The sequence below is a fragment of the Lotus japonicus genome, chromosome 1 (assembly GCF_012489685.1).
Source record: "Lotus japonicus ecotype B-129 chromosome 1, LjGifu_v1.2".
NCBI classification, from domain to species: Eukaryota; Viridiplantae; Streptophyta; class Magnoliopsida; order Fabales; family Fabaceae; genus Lotus; species Lotus japonicus.
In genome coordinates, this window is record NC_080041.1 from 64,908,099 (window position 1) to 64,928,761 (window position 20,663).

At 37.3% G+C, this 20,663-nt stretch overlaps 4 protein-coding genes across 5 annotated transcripts; 2 read left to right on the top strand and 2 right to left on the bottom strand.

Moving 5' to 3' along the window:
- Positions 1–1,109: 1,109 nt before the first annotated feature.
- On the bottom strand, positions 1,110–4,838 carry LOC130738827 (uncharacterized). The gene is made up of 5 exons (XM_057590996.1): positions 4,694–4,838; positions 3,738–3,896; positions 3,079–3,130; positions 2,194–2,260; positions 1,110–1,389 (listed from the first exon to the last, which is right to left on the bottom strand). Exons 2-5 carry the CDS (start codon positions 3,891–3,893, stop codon positions 1,287–1,289), a joined length of 378 nt encoding a protein of 125 aa, XP_057446979.1. The 5' UTR covers positions 3,894–3,896; positions 4,694–4,838; the 3' UTR covers positions 1,110–1,286.
- On the top strand, positions 4,839–9,942 carry LOC130738812 (uncharacterized). 2 transcript variants are annotated; one of them, XR_009019599.1, is made up of 8 exons: positions 4,839–6,530; positions 7,030–7,085; positions 7,765–8,037; positions 8,131–8,367; positions 8,510–8,629; positions 8,795–8,923; positions 9,025–9,182; positions 9,343–9,942. XR_009019599.1 is itself a non-coding variant. In XM_057590970.1 (7 exons), the coding sequence occupies exons 1-7, from the start codon at positions 4,871–4,873 to the stop codon at positions 9,040–9,042; spliced, it is 2,493 nt and encodes an 830-aa protein (XP_057446953.1). In that variant the 5' UTR covers positions 4,839–4,870; the 3' UTR covers positions 9,043–9,207. The 2 variants fall into 2 exon arrangements, 1 of the variants encoding a protein (XP_057446953.1); XM_057590970.1 differs by lacking the exon at positions 9,343–9,942 and having other exon boundaries at positions 9,025–9,207.
- Positions 9,943–14,490: 4,548 nt separating this feature from the next.
- LOC130742621 (uncharacterized protein At4g04775-like) lies at positions 14,491–15,025 on the top strand. Its single transcript, XM_057594725.1, has 2 exons — positions 14,491–14,664; positions 14,756–15,025. The coding sequence occupies exons 1-2, from the start codon at positions 14,491–14,493 to the stop codon at positions 15,023–15,025; spliced, it is 444 nt and encodes a 147-aa protein (XP_057450708.1).
- Positions 15,026–15,955: 930 nt separating this feature from the next.
- Positions 15,956–19,344, bottom strand: LOC130742629 (uncharacterized). The gene is made up of 3 exons (XM_057594732.1): positions 19,205–19,344; positions 17,383–19,135; positions 15,956–17,293 (listed from the first exon to the last, which is right to left on the bottom strand). The coding sequence occupies exons 1-3, from the start codon at positions 19,342–19,344 to the stop codon at positions 16,460–16,462; spliced, it is 2,727 nt and encodes a 908-aa protein (XP_057450715.1). The 3' UTR covers positions 15,956–16,459.
- Between the last annotated feature and the right edge of the window lie 1,319 nt (positions 19,345–20,663).

The following is a 20,663-nucleotide window of genomic DNA, read 5'->3' on the forward strand; positions in this document are numbered from 1 at the left end:
TCAATGATATCAGAAAGATAATTCAGAGAGACTCTTCTGTTATCTCTCTCAATTTTATCTTATCTAAACTGGACTAAACTGACAGGATCAATTGGTCTGACTTGAAACCGGTCTGAAGTATAGCACGGTACGCCCGGATAACCATAAAAATGGTCAAAACTCCATAAAGGCGACAAAAAACTAGGGGTTGATCGATTTGAATCTATCTAGCATTTTTCAATGTCACTTTTTTAGCATATTGTTCAATCTTGTTCAGCCTTACACGATCTTACTTAAACATTTTCATAAGCAAAGTCTTAAGGTGTTTGGTTTGCCGTCTAAAGTGCATATATATTGCAAAAATGTGGATCCTGTGAATTTTAACATGTTTGGGTGAAGATATTCAACCCACTTTCAAGCCCCAAATCAAGTTTACTTTGAAGCTCACCAACCTAGCTTTTGCATGTCTTTAAATCGATTCTAGAACTGGATCATTGGAGAAGAATGAAGCTTTCCCTTATTGCCATTTTTTTTTTGCATGTGTGTGGTCTTTGACCATACAGTTGGACTTTACTGACTGTATGAAATGAAAACGCAAAAATGAGTAACTAATATTACGTGCATCTCATGATGTCTTTCACCCAACTTTTTTTCAGTCAAACACCCACACGTTACTTTACTTTCATTGGTCCCCACCGCACTTCCATTGGCATGATGAAAGTGGCAAAGTGCCTGACAACAGTCGTAGAGGAGTTTTGTGAAAAATGCCTAAGGACATTGGAGGGAGCATGGTCCATAACATTGACAAAGATAATGGAAGATATCAAATGGTAATAGCAGAGGTGGGTCATGTCTGACAAGAGTGGTAACACTTGAAAAATTATTACATTTGCATTTTGAAACAACTTTCTGAAATCAGAAATAACAAAAACTAAATGGAAATTTTTTCAAAACTTGTTTAAATTTTTAAAACTTAAGACTGATAACAAAAACGAGGCTCAAGAGGTTCAATGCTTGAAAGTTGAAATGTCAAAGGCTTACTTGGCGATGATAAATTCCAGAACTATATGAAAGTTATCATTCACTAAAAGTTCAGATCCTTTGTAACCATTTAAGTAAACACGATCATATGTGAAAAAACTGATTGGACTTTAGTTTGGTGCTCATCTTTCGAAAAAGATCATATGTAATTGTAATAAAGCGTTAGGTAATCATACTCTTCGTATAAGTTATGATACTAGGGTTGTAAAACTAATGCGACTAGGGGAAATTCTCCAAAAGTGCTTTGACAGTAAGCATCCATAGGATCAAGCTCTCCCACCTTGCTTTTTAGTTCTGGAGTCAATTGGTGTAAGCGCTGACGAGGAAAGCTTGTTAACCTCATATAGCAATACAGCTGAGAACAGGAAACTGCATTTATGCAACAAAAATTAGAAGAACATCAACAATGGATTCGCCATAAAATATCAATTGATACATTTTTATGGTTTTTAAGTAATAAAGGATCCACAGTTAACCATCGTGTTGCTATATGCTTGATATGATTTCATCTCTAAATGCTAAGCTAAGACAATATCAATAAACTGCTAGTTGCTAGCATTGGCATTATAAATTTATTCTATAATAGGGTCACTATTATTCCATTAAAATAGATATGCTTTCCGAAATGGAAACATCCTTCTGACTTTCTGCAATTCGCAAGTTCAGAATTCGGCAGCTAAAATCAATTTCGACTACCCTGTCCCTGCTACAAATGTTTTACCATATCCTAAATTTACTATAGTACCAGAATCACGTTCAAGGATAATCAATCTATTACATGTATTTCTGGAGATGACAAATATCAAATCGCACTATTTAATTACAATTTACAAGGTGACTGTCTAATCAACATATTATTCTGTTTAAGCATTTGATCTCTCATGTGTTTTCTCTAATAAATATTTTTTACCATAAAAATGCATCATATAGTTATTATGGTGGTTAACATCAGCATGTTTTCATGAGGCTTGACTAGAATATCTCATTTACATTCTACACTACTAAGAAGTAAGACCAGAGGAGTGATTGGACTGTGATGTGTTAATCCTCTTGTTTCTTCTTCCTCACTTTTTACTTTTTTTTAATAACCATAGATACTAAACTCTTCAGTGAACTTCTTATTCCTATTCAATCATAAGGAGGAGTAATATTTGTGGGGACTGGGGAGCATACCATGTAGTGATGCAAACTCGGTGGACAGTGCCTGCAGCGATCAGAGCAACTAATTCTGCTATTATGACTGCAAAATTAAAATGCATTGTCATTAAAATTTTTTAAACATAAAACATAATGCTGGAAGCTCAGGCATACATGAATTATACATGTCTCACAACTTCTCATAAATAGAAAATTCCCTAGACAATAAAACCTTCAGCTCTTCATCTGCATGTGTTGCTAGAATTGTTATGGCTAAAGATACAAATTTTTTAGCTTAGCTAGCGCTCCACTAGTCATTTAGTCAGTTCATAACAATCTTTGTACAAAGGATATAAGCTTAATGGAGTATATATGTGTTTATTGTAGAGGTTCAGAGAAAGGATATCATCAATTTTATAACATGGTAATCCTCTTCGATGAAACTTTGTTCTCCAACTTTACGACAACAATTAACATGCCATTTTGCCTCTCTAATCAAATACAAAGAAATGTAAATATTTTTCACTGTGCTGCATAATCATGTTTTCCTGCAATAATATAGTCTGCATATGTGAAACTGTGTCATGTAGAAAGCTCTCCACAAAATAACAACTGTAGGCTCTTTCTATAATGAGTGAACATACTATGGAAGTTAGACAAAGAAAGCAATAATTTCGTAAAACACAGGACCAACGCCAATAGACAAGCAGAAAGACCAGGTGGAAACTATGGTTCTCAAGCACATAAGACAGCCATGAGTCACCACACTCACTAAGTCACAAACAAATAATTTCCTTGAGAAGTTCAATGTAAAAAAAGTGCAAAGAAATACAATCCATCTCTCTGTTTTACTTTATTTCAAATTCCATTTTATAAACTGATACTATTTGTCATCAGCATTCATAATCAACATCTACTTACCAGCACCCCAACCAGTTCTTGTACCAGTTGTTTCCTGAAAATTTCCAATGAACTGCAAGCAGAATGCAAAGTAGATGTAAATACCTTAAATAACCTTGAAAGACGTTGCTTTGATGGAATTTTTGGAAGACTATATAGATAAAAATAAAATTTACATATATCTTGTTAACATAGGCCACAACAATGCACCTAGTAGTCTAGAACTAATATGAACCAAAGACCCTCAGTTTTTTTTTTCTCAAAGTAGGACTATATCAGTGGGTAACTGGGGAACCAATACATATGAACATCAACTATGAAGTGATAAAAATAGGAATTATCTCAGTCTTCTATGAAACTTATGGCTTCAATTTACAGAATGGCACATCTCATAGGAACTAGGAAGAAGTATGCAGAACACAATTTGATGCTCTAGAAGCACACCTTAGTCGAAATACATATATAAATTATAATTCATAGCTAAATAAAACACTAGTATTAAAAGAGCTGTAATGGAAAAAGAATAGTGATACACATTTTCATTTTCTATGACAAGTGTCAAATATTGTTTTCCTTCCTTCTAGTATATCATCAGCATGTCATGAGTCAAACTTCAAAGATGAAAAACTGCTTATGTATGTGATTTTGATTCATGTTGAAGACATAGACTCAGAACTTACAGTTAGTAGCACAAGAAATAGGAGAGAGCTGGTAAACCCTCCAAGTATTGTGTATAACTCTGACGATGCTAGTTTCCCACGGTACATTTCTTGAAGCGAGAGAATGACAGTAAATAGAAGAAATGAATACAGCATGGAACTCCCAGACCCCGCCATGGCCTTTTCATAGTAAGTTCAGGCAAACACAGAAAAAATTTGTGAGAACAGCAGAGAGAAAAAAACTATGAATGCTCTATAAGCAGAAATAGTGCTAAAGTATATAAAGTTCCTTAAAACAAAATTACTAGCAGCCACAAAACTAGGGCTAAGTTACACTTGCCCATCGTCCGGAGCAGCAACAAATCTCTAGCAGCAAGGGTATAATATACTAAAACATTTTTTTAATTAATTAATTAATTTTTTTTTTTTTAATCTACCAAACTGTTTTAGTCAAGTTGAAAACTGGCTAATTGGCGATATGGTATTCTAAAAAGAAATTTAAGGCCAAAATATTTGCAGGACTATATAGTAAGCTTCTATTCATGAGAAGAAACAGAAACAGCACCAAAGTCAAGTCCAGTAAACTACAATGTTGCAGCAAAGCCGAATTCTCTATAGCTAAAGGAAGCAGAGAAGCCAGCACTGTTCAGAAGATACAATGATTACTGCTATTAATCAACCCCTTAAACACAAAATCATAAACCCCAAATTTCGCTTATAAGCAGCTGAAGCTACGAAGTGCGAGAAAAAAAAAACGAATCTCAACAACCAAAGCTCAATAGATCTAACAATGTTATCAAGGAACATCGATCTCAACAGTAGAATAACCAACAAGAAACCCTAATTCCTAGTTAATTGAGCCAAGTTTAATCAAATCCAAACAGCATTAGCAAGGAATTCAAGATCCAGTCATCAGAAACTCGCATTTTCTCGGGAAACAAACGGAAAACGAGATAGAAACGAAAGAGCATACATACCTCACTCAGATCAGAAGCAGCGGTTTCTCAGTGGAGAAATGAATGAGATCTCTCCGGTTTAAAAAACGTGAGGGCAATCTCGGAATTTAAAATTGAACCAAGGACAAAAGCGTCTAATACAAAAGACGCTTAAAAACGACACCGTTTGAATTCCGTTCGTCACTATCATCTGTCTCAATGGAGCTGCCGGAGTGCCCAGTGTGCCTCGAATCCTACGACGACGGCGCGGCGGTTCCTCGGGTCCTATCGTGCGGCCACACCGTCTGCGAGGCCTGCCTGGCGGAACTCCGTCACCGGTACCCGAATACAATCCGGTGCCCCGCTTGTACCCGACTCGTCAAGTACCAATCCCCTTCTTCTCTTCCAAAGAACATCGACCTCCTCAGACTCTGCCTGCAACAATCCTCTTCCTCTGATCATCGCTCGCGGAAGCCGAATCACCGGTCCACGATCAACGATGACGATGATCGACCTGGATTCTGGTCCGATGAGTTCTATGCCAATTGGAAGGACTGGATTCTCCCGCACGACACCGTTTTGGTCGACGACGACGGTGTTCGCCGGTTCGGTTCGGGGTCTAAGGGAAGGGCTTGCTTCGGGGTGAACCACGCTGTGAGTATCGTTGATGTAATTTCCTTGCCTCATGTGAGTGATTCGGTTACTGGGTTCAAGTTTAGTTATGTTGCTTGGGTGATCAAGTGTTTGATGGGGATGAGCGAGGTTGTGAGGGAGGGGTTAGGGTTGATTCTAGAAGCTTCCGTGAGGCGGAGTAGGGTTTGTAGGGTTTATGGGTTGTGGTGTGAGGTGGTGGGTGGGCCTTTGTATTTGGTGAGTGAGAGGCACTGTGGTAGTCTTTTGGAGAAGTTTAGGGAATTGAAGGATGGGTTTGTTGGTGTCAGTGGGGATAAGGGTTGGGTTTTCAGTTTTGTAGTGGTTGGAAAGGGGTTGTGTGAAGCTGTGCTAGCTTTGCATTTGGAAGGTTTGGTTGCTGGGTGCTTGGGACTTTCCTGCTTCTCTTCTGATGAGCTTGGTGGGGTTTGTATTGATTTGAATGAGGTGTTGGTGATGGGAAGGAAGATTAAGGGTGATGTTTCTGGTGGCGCGGGTGATAAACATGAAGAAGAAGAAGAAGAAGAAGAAGAAGAAGAAGAAGAAGAAGCAATGTGTAAGGATTGTTTGCGAAATGAGCTTTTCGTAAGTCCAGAGGTTTGGTTTAGGTTGTTGCAAAAGGGGGCTGTTGCTCCTGAGAGTGGACATTCAAGGTATCCAATTGGGTATGGCTCAGATGTGTGGTCATTGGCCTGTATACTTCTGTGGCTTCTTATTGGAGATGCACTCCCTCGGAATACCTTGGAAATGAAGGATGAGGGTGATGGCCTTGATGTCTCAGCTAGTTACGTTTCTTGGGTGGAGAAAGTTAGTTCTGTTTTGGAAGAGAAATTAGGCTCTGAATATCTATCACTGGGACAGACACTTTGCAGATGTTTGGACATCAATCCAGGAAACCGTCCAGATGTGGTGGATGTGAGGAAATGCATTCAGGATATGCTAGTGGAACCTCAATTTGATTTTCTGGGCAATTTGGAGGTCACCCTAAATAGGAACAAGCCATGTCACTGCTTGATTCTTGCGGAATTGTGTCAGTTAACTAAGGAAAGTTCCAAGGAGCAAAGAGAATTTGAGTTGCAGGAGAAAGGAGATGGTGGTCAACCAGATTTTGTTCAAGATGGGGAAGACGAATCTAATGAAGACTTTACTGCTGGCCTATCTGAGGGGATGACTGAACTTAAAGTTCTGCAAGGTCATCTAGATTGTATCTCTGGCTTGGCTGTTGGAGGTACGACTTCTCTGTTTATATTCAATGGCAATCTCTATCACACTATTCCATGATACATTTGTTGTATGTTTGGGCGACAAGATACTTAGGACTGTATTTTGGGGTACAATCATATTTACAATTCTTTTATAGAAGGGAGTGAAGTGTGCTTCAGGCCTTCAACCAAGTGTGATAAATAGATTATTCAATAATTAGCATTTGTTAGGATTTGGATTGGATTGCAGAGGACCCTGATGGGGCTTTTGAATCGATTTGGTCACAATTTCAAATGCCTTCCACGCATTTCTGTAAAATATTTTGAAACAAGTGTAGAACTTGGTGTGCACGGTTTAACGCAACTTATAAGCTAGGCTTATAGCCTCATAATCAGCATGTGCACTAAGGTTGCTTTACCTATGTCATAGATAGAGTGTCAGTGTGTTGTTTTGATATGTTAGGATGTGATCATGCAATGGAGAATTATATTTTCATTCTAACTAGACTTTCTTTAGTTCTGCAGGGGGGTATCTGTTTAGCTCCTCATTTGATAAAACTGTCCATGTGTGGTCCTTGCAGGTAACACTTTTTAAGCACAATTACCTGACAACATTATCGGTGGTGCCTTCCAAATGGCATAATCTCATTAATAATCTTGCCTTGAGGATGCTGTTATTATTATTTAAGTTAATGCAGTGGAATTAGAAACTTCCTTTGTTATTTTCCAATAAATAGTTCATTTTTTTGTGACACCATTTAGCACTTAGCAGATACCTTTTGATAAATGTTTAACATCTATCGACAAATAAACAGTGGAAGAGAGAGAAAAATGGTTGGGATGTTTTCCCTGATTATGATATACAGGCGCCCCTTTTTCCTGTGAAAATTAAGACTTGCTTAGGAAAATCTAAATAAGTATGTTTACTCTTGACTTGTTGAATTGGAGTTACACTTTTCAAAATTAGAATTCTATTTCTATGACAAGTTGTATTAGGTATATTTCCCTCAGTTGCACATATACTCTTCCTACCTGGTCTACACTATGTTGGAATACATTCTTTGCCTTGCTGGAATAACTGGAAAATACCATCTTGATTCTTGGATCCTATACTGCTATGCAACATTAAAAGTGTGATATATTACAATAATGAAGGTGGAAGGCCTACGGTCTTTTACTATAGAATAGTGTGATTGCTCTGATTCTAGCTCTAACTAAGGTATTCTTCTTACGATTTTCACCCATCAAAATTGTATGTAGGACTTTTCTCGTTTACACACATTTAGAGGTCATCAGAGTAAAGTCATGGCTCTAGTTTATGTAGACGAAGAAGAACCATTGTGCATAAGTGGTGACAATGGAGGGGGCATATTTATCTGGGGAATTACTGCACCACTTGGGCAAGATCCCTTGAGGAAATGGTATGAGCAGAAGGATTGGCGCTTTAGTGGTATCCATTGCTTGACTGTTTCCAGAAATCATTGTCTCTACACTGGAAGTGGAGATAGAACAATAAAAGCCTGGTCATTAAAGGTGAGTTTATCATTTTCATTCTCTACTTATTTTGTAGCCTAAAACAAAAGTTTCACTGTAAAATGCATTCTTTGTTGCCGTACCCTTTCCCAGGATGGAACTTTGATGTGCACTATGAATGGCCATAGATCTGTAGTTTCCACACTTGCAGTATGTGATGAGGTTCTTTACAGTGGTAGTTGGGATGGAACCATTCGATTGTGGAGTCTTGATGATCACAGCCCATTGACGGTACTGGGGGAAGATTTGCCTGGAGAGATGAAGTCTATCCTGGCTATGACTGTCGATAGGCATTTGCTTGTTGCAGCATATGAGAATGGAATCATTAAGGTTTCTTACTTTTCTAGAATTGTGCCCCTTTAGAATTTAAATGAATTGTAGTCGTTGCCCCCTTGAAATGTGGACTTGATCTTCCACATGATCATCTTCTGCCATTGTTAGGTAACTTCTCATTTATCATTTGCTTGTTTAGGTCTGGAGAAACGATGTATTCATGAATTCCAAAACATTGCAAAATGGAGCCATCTTTGCTATGAGTATGCACGGAAAATGTCTTTATACAGGAGGTTGGGACAAAAAGGTTAATATACAGGTAGAAATACACAATCTTGTGCTCTGTTTTTGGGAATTACATGGAAATGAACTTAGTGAATTCAGTATGCCATGTTAATCATTTGAATTTGTGAAAACTTTATGATAATTATTTCCTATTCTTTGCCCAATTAGGAAATTTATGAAAAAAAATATTGAATTGTAGGAATTATCAGGAGATGAGTTTCAACTCGATGTCAAAGCATTTGGATCCATTTCTTGCAGTTCCGTTGTTACAGCTATATTATGCCGCCAAAGAAAACTTTATGTTGGATATGCTGACAAGTCTATAAAGGTATGTTACTTCCTCCAATTTTATTATTTGTTAAACTCAGGTCTCAACTTGTAATTTCGTTCCTCAACACTCAACAGCTATTATTGATTTGATTCCTCCAGGTGTATGATTGTAAATAGTATGAGTTTGAGTTTCACCAGCTCCATCTGTTCAGTTCATGGTTCGATTGCTCCACTTCCCGTCAAATGTAATTTTTTCTCAAATTATGTTGTATCATGTGAATAACATAAAGGTAATCCGATCCAAATGATTCATAAAGGTAATGTACACATATTTAACAACTATGTCCTTTTTGGGGGCATATGATTGTTGGGCTTTACATCTATATATATATATATATATATATATATATATATATATATATATATATATACCCTTAGTTAATGATAGCTCAAAGAGTTGCTCTCAAAATCTGTCAGGACGACAAAATCCAACAGCAACTCACTAAGGAGAAGTCTCAGAATCGCAGGGATTTGGGTACTTTCTGCGAACAATTTGGTATTCAAGGTTGTCCCAAGAAACCTAAACCCAGAAAGCAAGATCCTCCTCCCAGTGTTTGATGAAGTGATTTGTTGGGACTATATTAGGGCTTGGGATAATATAATCCTTGGTCTGCAAAACAAAAGTTTCAAACATTCTTGGCTCATTTATTTTAAATGGACCAACAAATATTCTTTTCCAAATTGGTTTCATTCATGGTGGAGCTTCTTTGGACCTACAGCTGAAATTTTCCCCTCTGAAGTTCTTGAGGGATATAATCACTTCATCAAACACTGGAACAAAGAGTTGAACAATTATCGAAGAGGATTAAGAGAAGTAGGACGCCACCACGGAGGGGGTTTTTTGCAGATTTGACAGAAGGTTGTTGTAATTGAACCTCAATAGTTTTGTGAGAGATTTCTTCCTTGAGAAAGTTGATCTGCTTCTCCTTGTAGGATATGACATTCAAAGTTTTTTCTATGGGGGGTTCAGAGAATTTGAATAAAATTGGCTGTCCAAGGTGCTGGACAGTAATGCCATCTATGTCAGTATTATAGGGGAAGAGCTTCTTAATGAAAGGGGTTCCTATAATGACCTTTTGACTCAAATTCCTGACTAACAGAAAAGGAGTTTTATATATATATATATATATATATATATATATATATATATATATATATATGAAAATAATGTTTCCTTCTAGAAGCCTATGCCACATGTCCCTTCCTAAATAATTCATTTTCCCTCCAAGAAAAAAAAAAGACATCCCACTTTTTTTGTTACAACATATTTCATCTCTCACCATATTTAATTTCATTTATTATTAATAATTTCTTATTCCATATGATACACTTGAATGTATATTTTTAAATGTTATATTTATGAAAGTTTGTAACAATTCAAGTATTATTACGAATCTTTTTCTTTTTTTTTTAAAATTTTAAATATAAAAATAACTTGAAATTATTTTAAAAATAAATCTAACATTAATTTTTTATTACAAATTCAAAAATATGATACTAGAGCTGGGCGAATTGGCCTGCTTAACCCGCAGTCCGCGCGGGCTGTGGCCCGCTGATTGGTTGCCCGTTTAAATGCGGGCCTACGCGGTCTGGCCCGCTCAACCCGCGAGTTCAGGCGGGTTGAACCGCGGTTTTGCGGGCTGGACCGCATTATAAAAAAAAAACCTTGAAATGAAGAACTGGCCCAACAGAAAAAAAAAGGTTTAAGACACCAAAAAAAAAAGGTCCAACCCATTCCTCTCTCTAAAATCTGATCTGATTTCATTACAAACCCTAAATTACTTTTGGCTCCTCTCCTCTCTCTCTCAAAACAGCAGCCACCCCATTCCTCTCTCTCTAAAATCTGATCTGATTTCATTGCCCAGCACCCAGCACAGCAGCCACCCGCGGCCACCACACACGCTCCCTCTCTTCCTCACGCCGCCGCGCCACCGCCCATCAACCACGCCGCCGCGCGCCGCCGACCTAGGGAAGCTCTTCATACCCGAAGGCCTCGACGAGGTCGTTGAAGTGGGATGCGGTGTGGAGTGGGAAGTTTCTGAGAAGGACGGCGCCGGATTGGTGGAGGAGTGATTCGAGGTAGGGTTTGTGGGTTTTGATAGACTGTGTTGCGGAGAGAGGAACCGCAGTTGCGGTTGCCGGAGAAGGTGATACTGCGGCGGGGAATGGAGCTCCGGTGAAAATTTTCTGCTGTGGAATTTGGATTTCTATGATTATTACTAATTATGAATTATTATGTATCAGCAAAGTTTGACAACTTTGGAAAAAAATCCATTCATTTTTTAATTTAGTCATTCATAAGGTTTTTTATGAAAAAAAATATTTTAATTTAGTTTTAAAGTGCATTTTTATTATTTTTTAATTTGGCTGGTGGCTCGCGGGCCAGCCCGCTTATCCGCGGGGCGGGGGCGGACCAGCGTATCAGAGGCCCGTTTAAATGCGGGCCTACGCGGTGCGGGGCGGGCCTATGCGGGGCGGTTTAACCGCATACCCAGCTCTATATGATACACACCATAAATTGGAATCCTTTGTATGTGCAACTCCAACAGCAGTGTTGATAATAAATATTGAAACTTTTAATTTAAAATATCATTATTTTCTACCTATAATTTATGTCTTTAACACGTTTTTAAAAATATATTGGAAGGAAATATCATATTAATTTTACATTTGAAATTTGAACTTTCTTAATTATAATAATTGTTGAAAATCTAATTAATAATTGGTTGTAGAATGAGTAAGATGAGAAAATGAATGTTTTCAAATCAAATAAATATTTTTTTCCAGCATCATGATTTTTTTGGTAAATCATAAAATAAGCATCATGTTTTTATTAAGTTTGATTTATTTTTCCGAAATTTTAATCTATATTAAACATTTTATCCCTTATAATAGTTATTAATGACTCTAATTAATACCTAAAGTTAATGAATATAATTAATTACCTTTCCAAATTCAAAAATGAAAAAAATCAATTTTTTAAAAATTTTGCTTTTTTTTTTTGCTAAAACCTACAAATCAAACAAATAATTTATATTTTAGACACACATCATTACTAAACATTTCATTACTAAACAAATTCCCAAGGTTTTTTCCATTAGCGATCCTTATTATTCTATTTCTCTCCAAAAATCAAGAGCATATTCTGGAAATTTTTCTCCAAGAAATGGAATATTCCACAAATTTGTCATATAAATGTTATGTTCGCAATCAATTAGGATTATTCTCATGTGATTATTTTGTCAGTTTTCTCTTTTTTATGTTTTGCAATATATTCATTTTCTCATATTCACGTTTTCAACATTCTTTTCTCTCATAACATGAAGAAGAAAATTATATTCCTCACTCATTTTTGCCTCATCAACATCCAATGATCAATGGTTTGTTCTTTTTATTCCTACATCTTGACAATTAAGATTTTAATTTCTTTTTTGTTTATACTGCGCAGTTCAATATCTTATTTTGTTTCATCAATCTTCTTTAAAAATATCTTTGGTTCAAATGTTTGTTATTTCTAATCATATACCACATGCAATGATACAGTTAGGGTTGTTTTCTTATATTCATTGTCAATGTTTTTTTTCTTTTTCAATCGTATAATATGCCTATTTGAAAATTTCTATTGTATGTCCAGATTCACTTTGCTAATTTACTAATGTGTTGTTATTTGTCTTTTTTTTCCACATGCAGATAAGACACAGTTCATGCCTCTCAAAATTTACTGCAAGTGTGTTGCTATGTTATGTTCTTCGACTTTACTTTATTTTTTTCTTATTCTACGCTATCATGTGTGAATCACTAGATTTAACCATATCATTACCAATGATCTTATTTTGGGTTTAATTTTTTCTTTTTCTCTAATATTTTTTTCTTCTTTTTTTACGTATATTATTATATCATTCTATAGGGGTTAGAATTAGCAATTAATTCAACGTCAAGCAATATGAAATAATGGTTACATCCGGTTAATTAATCAAGAATTTTGGCACATATTTATGCAGTAGGTCACTACATTAGTACTGGATAACTTTCTGACATTAATTTCGCGAAAGGTGTAGAATCTTTTATATATATGGCTGACATCTCGAGTTACTGGGCTATTGTAGTTTTGACAAACTACTATGATTCAAATTATACTAATTTATTTCTTAATAATTAGCAATCAAACAAAGTGATTTCTAACTTTTCTAAGGTTTTAACATAATGAATCATAGTGGTTGGCTCTCAAATTTCACAAAAATTCCAAAATTTCAATTTCAATTCAAAACATATAATTTGGAACTAGAGAAATCTCAACAATCATGAATCTTCAATTCTATACATGTTTACAACACAAATTCACTATATAGATAGAGACTTTCACGTCATTTTCTACCACACACACTTTTTTCTCCTCCTCTTCTCCTTTTCTATGGAAAAATAACACTCAATCCTTATATTTTTATCAATTTCACTTGGTGCATTGTACACTACTTTTAATCTCTTTACCCATGAGATAATGTATTCTATCATTTAAAGTTATTCTCCTCTTCTCTTTTCCCTACTATAATTAATTTTGTTATCTTTGTCCCCGTAGGATAGCTCAAGTGGTAGGAGCTGAGGGAATGAGTATACGAGACACTCAGTCAAATGTTGCAAAATATATTGAGGATGGGCAGATAGTGAGGCCAGTTCAAGGGAAGACATAAGGATGTCTTATTTTAATAAAAGAGTGATGGATTAGGCCAATTGCAAACATATGAAGGAAAAATATGCTTGAGAGTTCTAGAATAGAAAGCAAAATGAATATGAAATATGATCTTATGTAAAATTGTCATCTAAAAGATTTTTCTCAACTGACATTAACATCTCTTAATTGTTTAGAAAACATTAATATATAAAATTTATTCAATAATCAACTCTCTATATATATATATATATTCTGACAAACATTTTATATATATATATATATAATATAAAGTTATACAAAATTTCATAAATATAATATTATAAAAATTTTAGATATTACTATAGGGTTAACTGTTATATTAGTCCCTGTCTTTGTCTCGCCGTCTGAGGTAGGTCCCTCCCCGGAAAAAAATTTGTCTGAAGTCCTCTTGTTTGAAAAGTGGTTGGAGCAGGCCCTCGCCGGAGGGCGGAGCTCCGGCGAGTGCATGTGTGGCTTGGTGACTAGGATTAATGAACCCACGTGGCATTAAAAAATAAATAAAAAATAAAAATCAAATTACAACTCAGAATTTTAAACCTAATTAACCTATTTCTAATTAACCCTAACTTAATTAACCAAAAACTAATTTCCCCCCCAAACTTAACCCAATTCACACCAAATCAACCCTACCCCCAAATCAACCCAATCCCAATCTGAAGTAGCAGGGTTCTCCTTCATCGTAAGCCTTATCGTGTTCTTCCTCTGCCGTCTCCTGTTCTTCTTCATCGTCTTCCTCTTATCGTGTTCTCCTTCCTCTCTATCTTGTTCTTCTGGGTCGGCTTTGGTGCGGCTTCTTCTGGGTCTTGTCGTTTTCTCCTTTTCCTCTCCTATTTGGTGCGACTTCTTCTGGATCTTACATGGATAGTTCTTCTGGTTTCAAGGGTTCCACTGCTTCCTCCTCTCGTTCCAGGCAGAGGCCACGATCTACTGGTGCAAGGGCTAACTGTCCTTGTGGTCTTCCTCTCATTATTTACACTGCTGGTACTCGAGTGAACTCAGAAAGGAGGTTTTTGAGATGCAGAAATTGGCATGTAAGTGTTGTATACTTTGATTTCAATCTTGGGTAACCGTTCTATTTGGATTTCAATTTTGGATAACCCTTCAATTTTTCTACACTTTCAGTTACCAGGCACATGTAATTTCTTTTTTTGGATTGATGATCCTGTTGATGAAAGACAACCCAGGCATGTAGAGGCTGATACTGACATTTCTGAGATTGACAATTCATCTAACTCTGTGCTTCCTGGACCTGATTTGAAGAAGAAGATGAAGAAGTTAAAGAAGAAGGTTGAAATTGAGACATTTCACAAGAATGTTGCACGGTTGATTGCTCTGATTTCTTGGATAGTCACAGTTCTGGTGTTTTTGTATGGCAAGAGTTTGAAGGGTTGAAGGGTTTCAAGGGTTTCAAGTTAATTCTGTTTTAGGGTGGTTGGTTTGTGTTAGGGAATGAATTTGGTTGTTTGTTCTAGGGGATGTATGTGGTTGTTTGTGGGATGAAATACTTGTTGTGTAGCATGAATTCAACTTAATGAAATGAAAGAAAAGTTGTTGTCTCTCATTTATGTCTCATTCCTACTTCCTTTACCATACACAGTTAACATTGAAAGAAAAATGATAGTATAAGGACTTAAACATGAAGTCAAACATGTAAGTAAAGATGCAAAACTTTAAACAGAAACAAGAGAAGGACTTTAACCTTGAATTTGAAGTGCAACATCAATACATAAGGAGGACTTAAACATGAACTTGTTGTTTGGACCATATAGTCACAGCAAACAAAACAACATAAACAACATAAAAGCCTGTTTTAATAACTAACAAAAGCAAGTGGCTATAGTTTTGTGGTCCACAAATCCCCACTCCCTAAATATTACAAAAAAATTGACCCTAGTGGCCATGTGGTGCATCTGCTGCTTTTGACAGAAAAAGATTCCCACTCCATTAAAGTTGTCCCTCATCCAAATCACAGTCAAGTTGAACCTCCAAGGGTGTTGTCCATCACAACACTGCACTGTGTTGGAACATTTCCTCCACCTTCTTCTTCTATTATTTCCATTTGATGTCCTGCATCTGCTACAGAACCTGCTGGATCTGAGCTGCCAGGTTCAGGATTTTCAACCATAGAACATGAAGTAGTCGCCCCTCCATTGTCATGAATTAGTGCAGCTATATATTTGCTTTTAATGCAGCCATCATCAAAAGATCTAGGAATTTCAGGTACCTTTTCTTTCTGAAAAAATCATAAGGAAAAGTTTGCTATAATTTGTGTTCACAAAGTGAAATTAAAGCTTATTGGTTGATTATGGGTTTAGGAAATACCTGTTTTCCATTATTGTGAGGGACTTGGACAGTAGCAGAAGTTGGTTCCCTTATCACAATCCCAGGTAGAGAAATTGGTTCATTGGGGGTTTTCTTTGGGTATTTCTTACAACTTGTCTTATAGTGACCATATTGCTTGCACACACTGCACCTCTTATTACCTTTTTTCTGTTTCAATACACAAGTTGCATTACATTCAAGAAATACAAAATTATGAACAAACAAAATTTAGTAGAGTTTAGTGTTAATACCTCTTTCTTATTCTGACCAGTTGTTGGTTGGTGTGTTTCATCACCTGGAGCTGGAGCTGCAGTGACCTGTTGTGATTCAGTCTCCAACAATTTCTCCAGTACTGCATCCATCTGGGCATCAAGCTCTGCTGCATCTATCTCTATCTCTTCTTCAATTGGGTTTTTGCAGCCTTTCTTATTGTGTCCATACTGGTTGCACCTGCTACACCTCACAAAAGCACCTCCTCTCTTCAACTTGTTTGGATTAGGGTCATCATATGGGTCCCTCCTTCTCAATTTTTTTGGGCCTCCCTGCACCTCTCTTAAACAGTGGTGGCAGAATGCACTCAGGGTCATTTGGTGTCACAATCCACTGGTCAGGGCCAGGAAGTGGAGTGATTTCATGTTCATAAGTAGCCCTGAAAGCACCTCTTTTGTAACAATCATCAACATAGCTCTTTGGATCATAACCCTTGAAGTTAATTCCACACACTGCATGCCTGCAAGGAAAGCCATTGATCTCCCAGAATTTGCAGCTGCATTTCCTGTCCCTCAAGCTTACAACATGCCTCTGCAAAGTGTGAGCATGACGAACTTCAAACTTCTCATTTCCCACTTGCCTAGGAATCCAATTCTTGCTCTTTCCCACCTCAAATCCTATTCTTTTAAGTGGCTTTGGCATAATCTGACCTGTCCAGTTGTTAAGCTTCTCCATCATCTTTGGAAACCTCCCCATGACATAGGTCCTAATCCACTCCATCATAGTGAGAATAGGTTTGTCTCTGGCCAAAATAATTGCAGCATTGAAGGACTCCGAGAGGTTGTTCATGATGACATCACACTTGGGCCAAATGCTAAATGCATGCCTGCACCAAGAAGATGTTGGTTTCTCCATCAACCATTCAAAGGCAAGCAGATTCTTTTCCTTAATGAGCTGCATTTTCTCCCTCCATTCTTCTTCATATGTAGCTTTTGCGGCTGCCATCATCAGGTTCCTTAAAAGAACTCCACCACCAAACTTTGTCTTCAAATTTGCATACAGGTGTCTCACACACAGCCTATGATCACAACCTTGGAGCAACTCTTCTTTGAAGACTTCCATCAAACCCTGTGATGATAACATAACACAAGCCAGACAATTAGATTATCACCATGACATTGTAATATTTGTAAGTGAAAGAATATATATATATTTACCTTTTGTTGGTCTGAGATAAAGCACCATCTACTTGACCTTGTAGGGTCAATGTCATCCATCAACAGCTCCATAAACCACCTCCAACTGTCCTTGTTCTCTGATTCAACCACAGCAAAGGCAAGGGGGAAGTATTCCTCATTTGGATCACGAGCTACAGCTGACAAAAGGATCCCTCCATGTTTTGTTTTCAGATGACATCCATCCAAGCCAATAAATGGCCTACATCCCCCCAGAAACCCTCTCTTACACCCTTCTAAGCACATATAAAATCTGAGGAACCTAGGATGCAAGCTAGCTCTTGGTGTCACAAAGTTGATTTTGCATGTGTTACCTGCATCCCTCCTTCTCAACTCATTGCTGAATCTCCAAAGCAAAGTATATTGCATTTCAGCAGCTCCATCAACCTCCTCAGTTGCCAACTTCTTACCTTTCCAAGCTCTGTATCTGGTAATTCCAATTCCCAGATTTACCCTGAAATCATCAACAATCTCATTGGTGCTAATTTTGTTTACAGTCCTGATTTTGTTCAACAAATTTTTCTTCACCCATCTAACATTGGCAGACTTATTATCAAAAACCCTTGCACATGTGTGCTCTCCCTTAAGAGTTTTGATTCTATAAGTCTGTTTGTTTCCAACTTTGCTACATAAGATCACAAATGGACAGCCATCACTCAAGCATACAACCCTGCATCTCTTACTGTCATTCTTCTTGAATTTATATTCCCTGTTATTTTTCATACAGTAGTCAGTGAGGGCTTCCTTGAACTGTGTAAGTGATATAAACTCCATACCCAATGTGAATTTGAAATCTGGGCCCATGTCATCCTCATTGAATCTTTCAAACCTTCTCCTAGGAATCCCTTCCTGCTCACTATCAGTGGGGACACTTTCAAGGTCCTCACTCTCATAGCCTCCACATAAATCTGTCTCATCTCTCTTTTCCCCATCATCATTATCTGCTGCAGTTTGTTGAAGCATTTGAGTAATGTGCTCATTCAATAGGGACTCAGCCTGAGCAAATCCTGGGTTTGTAACTTCCTCCCCTTTTGCTAAATCCCTTTCTTCTTCACTATCATCGACCCTATCAACTTCAGAAACATCAGAATCATCATTTTCTTCTTCCTGGTTATCCTCACCAGCAACCCCATCTACTACTTCAGGAACTGCAACTTCAGGGTCCACAACATTAGGGATAACGGGTTCAGGAATCACAGCTTCAAGGAGAACAGGTTCAGGGAGAACAGTTTCATTTTGTAGCATTGCAACTTCATTAGGAAATTGCTCATCATCAGATAACTCTACAACTTCAGGAGGTCCCTTATTTGTTCCTTGTCTCACCATTGCTTGCAACCTACCTGACTTTCTCACCCTTAGTTTTTGTACCTTAACATTCTTGTTGGCATCTTTCTTCTTTTCCTTTAATGCAGTAGGTAGAGTGGGAGGGTCTTTGGATAGATTGTCCACAAATATAACACCTTCATGGTCATTTCCAACTGCATATTTAGCAAATTCCTTGGCATCCATATCTGTTGTGTAATTCCTGAAAACATGCCAGTCAACATCCTCATCAGGAAGCCACAGTAAATCAAACTCTTTGTAGCCAATACCTTTGACAATTTCCACAGTCTTAGAGTAGGACCATTTAGACTCATCAAGATCATGGAACTCACTTTTGGCACCACCGAAGTAATGCCAGTAAGGACTACTTCCAAACCAACCACCATGTCGCACAACCAGTGTAAAAACCATTCTGAGAAATCACAAATTTACCAACCACATAAAACAACAGTGAAGCATGCTAATATAGCAACCCTCATACCCATCCCTGCACCCTAAGCCATTGTAGACGAAAACCCTAAGCATGCTAATATAGGACCATATGCCATTATCGAAGAACCCAGGAAAACCATAAACCCAAAACAACGAACCAAAAACCCCAAACCCAAAACCACATGTCATTATTGAAGAGGAGAGGAAGAACGAAACTTACTTTGAAGAAGCACAATGAGCGGCGAGCCTGAGCAAGAGAACCGGCGAGAACACAAACGATGACGGAGAATTCGATGGTAGACGATGGTAGGGGAAGAACCCTGCTACTTCAGATTGGGATTGGGTTGATTTGGGGGTAGGGTTGATTTGGTGTGAATTGGGTTAAGTTTGGGGGGGGGGGGAAATTAGTTTTTGGTTAATTAAGTTAGGGTTAATTAGAAATAGGTTAATTAGGTTTAAAATTCTGAGTTGTAATTTGATTTTTATTTTTTATTTATTTTTTAATGCCACGTGGGTTCATTAATCCTAGTCACCAAGCCACACATGCACTCGCCGGAGCTCCGCCCTCCGGCGAGGGCCTGCTCCAACCACTTTTCAAACAAGAGGACTTCAGACAAATTTTTTTCCGGGGAGGGACCTACCTCAGACGGCGAGACAAAGACAGGGACTAATATAACAGTTAACCCATTACTATATAGTAAAGTAACCCGTGCATTGCACGGGTAATTCCGCTAGTATACTTGACAAGAAATGTTTATATTTTAATGCAATTTTTGTAATTAGATTATATATGTTATAAATTGGATTCTCATCACCATGATTGATAGGGGACAAATTGTGTATGACTTAAATGTATTGTTCATTTACCATTATTATCCCTCTCTCCCTTTTACCTATATATACACCCTCATTTTTGTAGACATAACAAGAGTTAGTGAAATACTCATTCTAATCTCTTTTTTCACTCTTGCTTCTCTCTTCTCTCTTTACTTGTATTGTCTGCTTCTGTTCATAACATGTTATCAGCATGATATTTATCTTATCTAGAATCAAACAGGTACGCATCACAATATTATTATTTTTTATGTTGTTGTGACCCGATGATATGATGATACCCAAGAATGCATAACCTATATACCATTTGCAAGGAGAGTGATGCCCAATGATGCATTACCTCTTTTGATGTTCCTTTTAATATTTGTCTTCTTTCTATGTTTTTTCCTTTTTTAAATGTGATCTTGATAGAGGTAGACAAGATGTTACAAGTATACAACTACAACACGTGATTTCAATGTGTTTACTATTTTGCTCACCGTTGTTCTTTTCATTTTCTCTGCTGTTCTTCTACTTTTGGTAGCAGTGTAATTAATCGCGGATCGCGGCAAATCGCGATGAGCCCAAAATCCGCTATGACATATAACGGATAGCGTAGCGGGCAAATAGCGGAAACCGCATAGCGGTTAAAATAAGTAAAGTTTTATATAAAAAATAGCTTGTCACAAGCTATT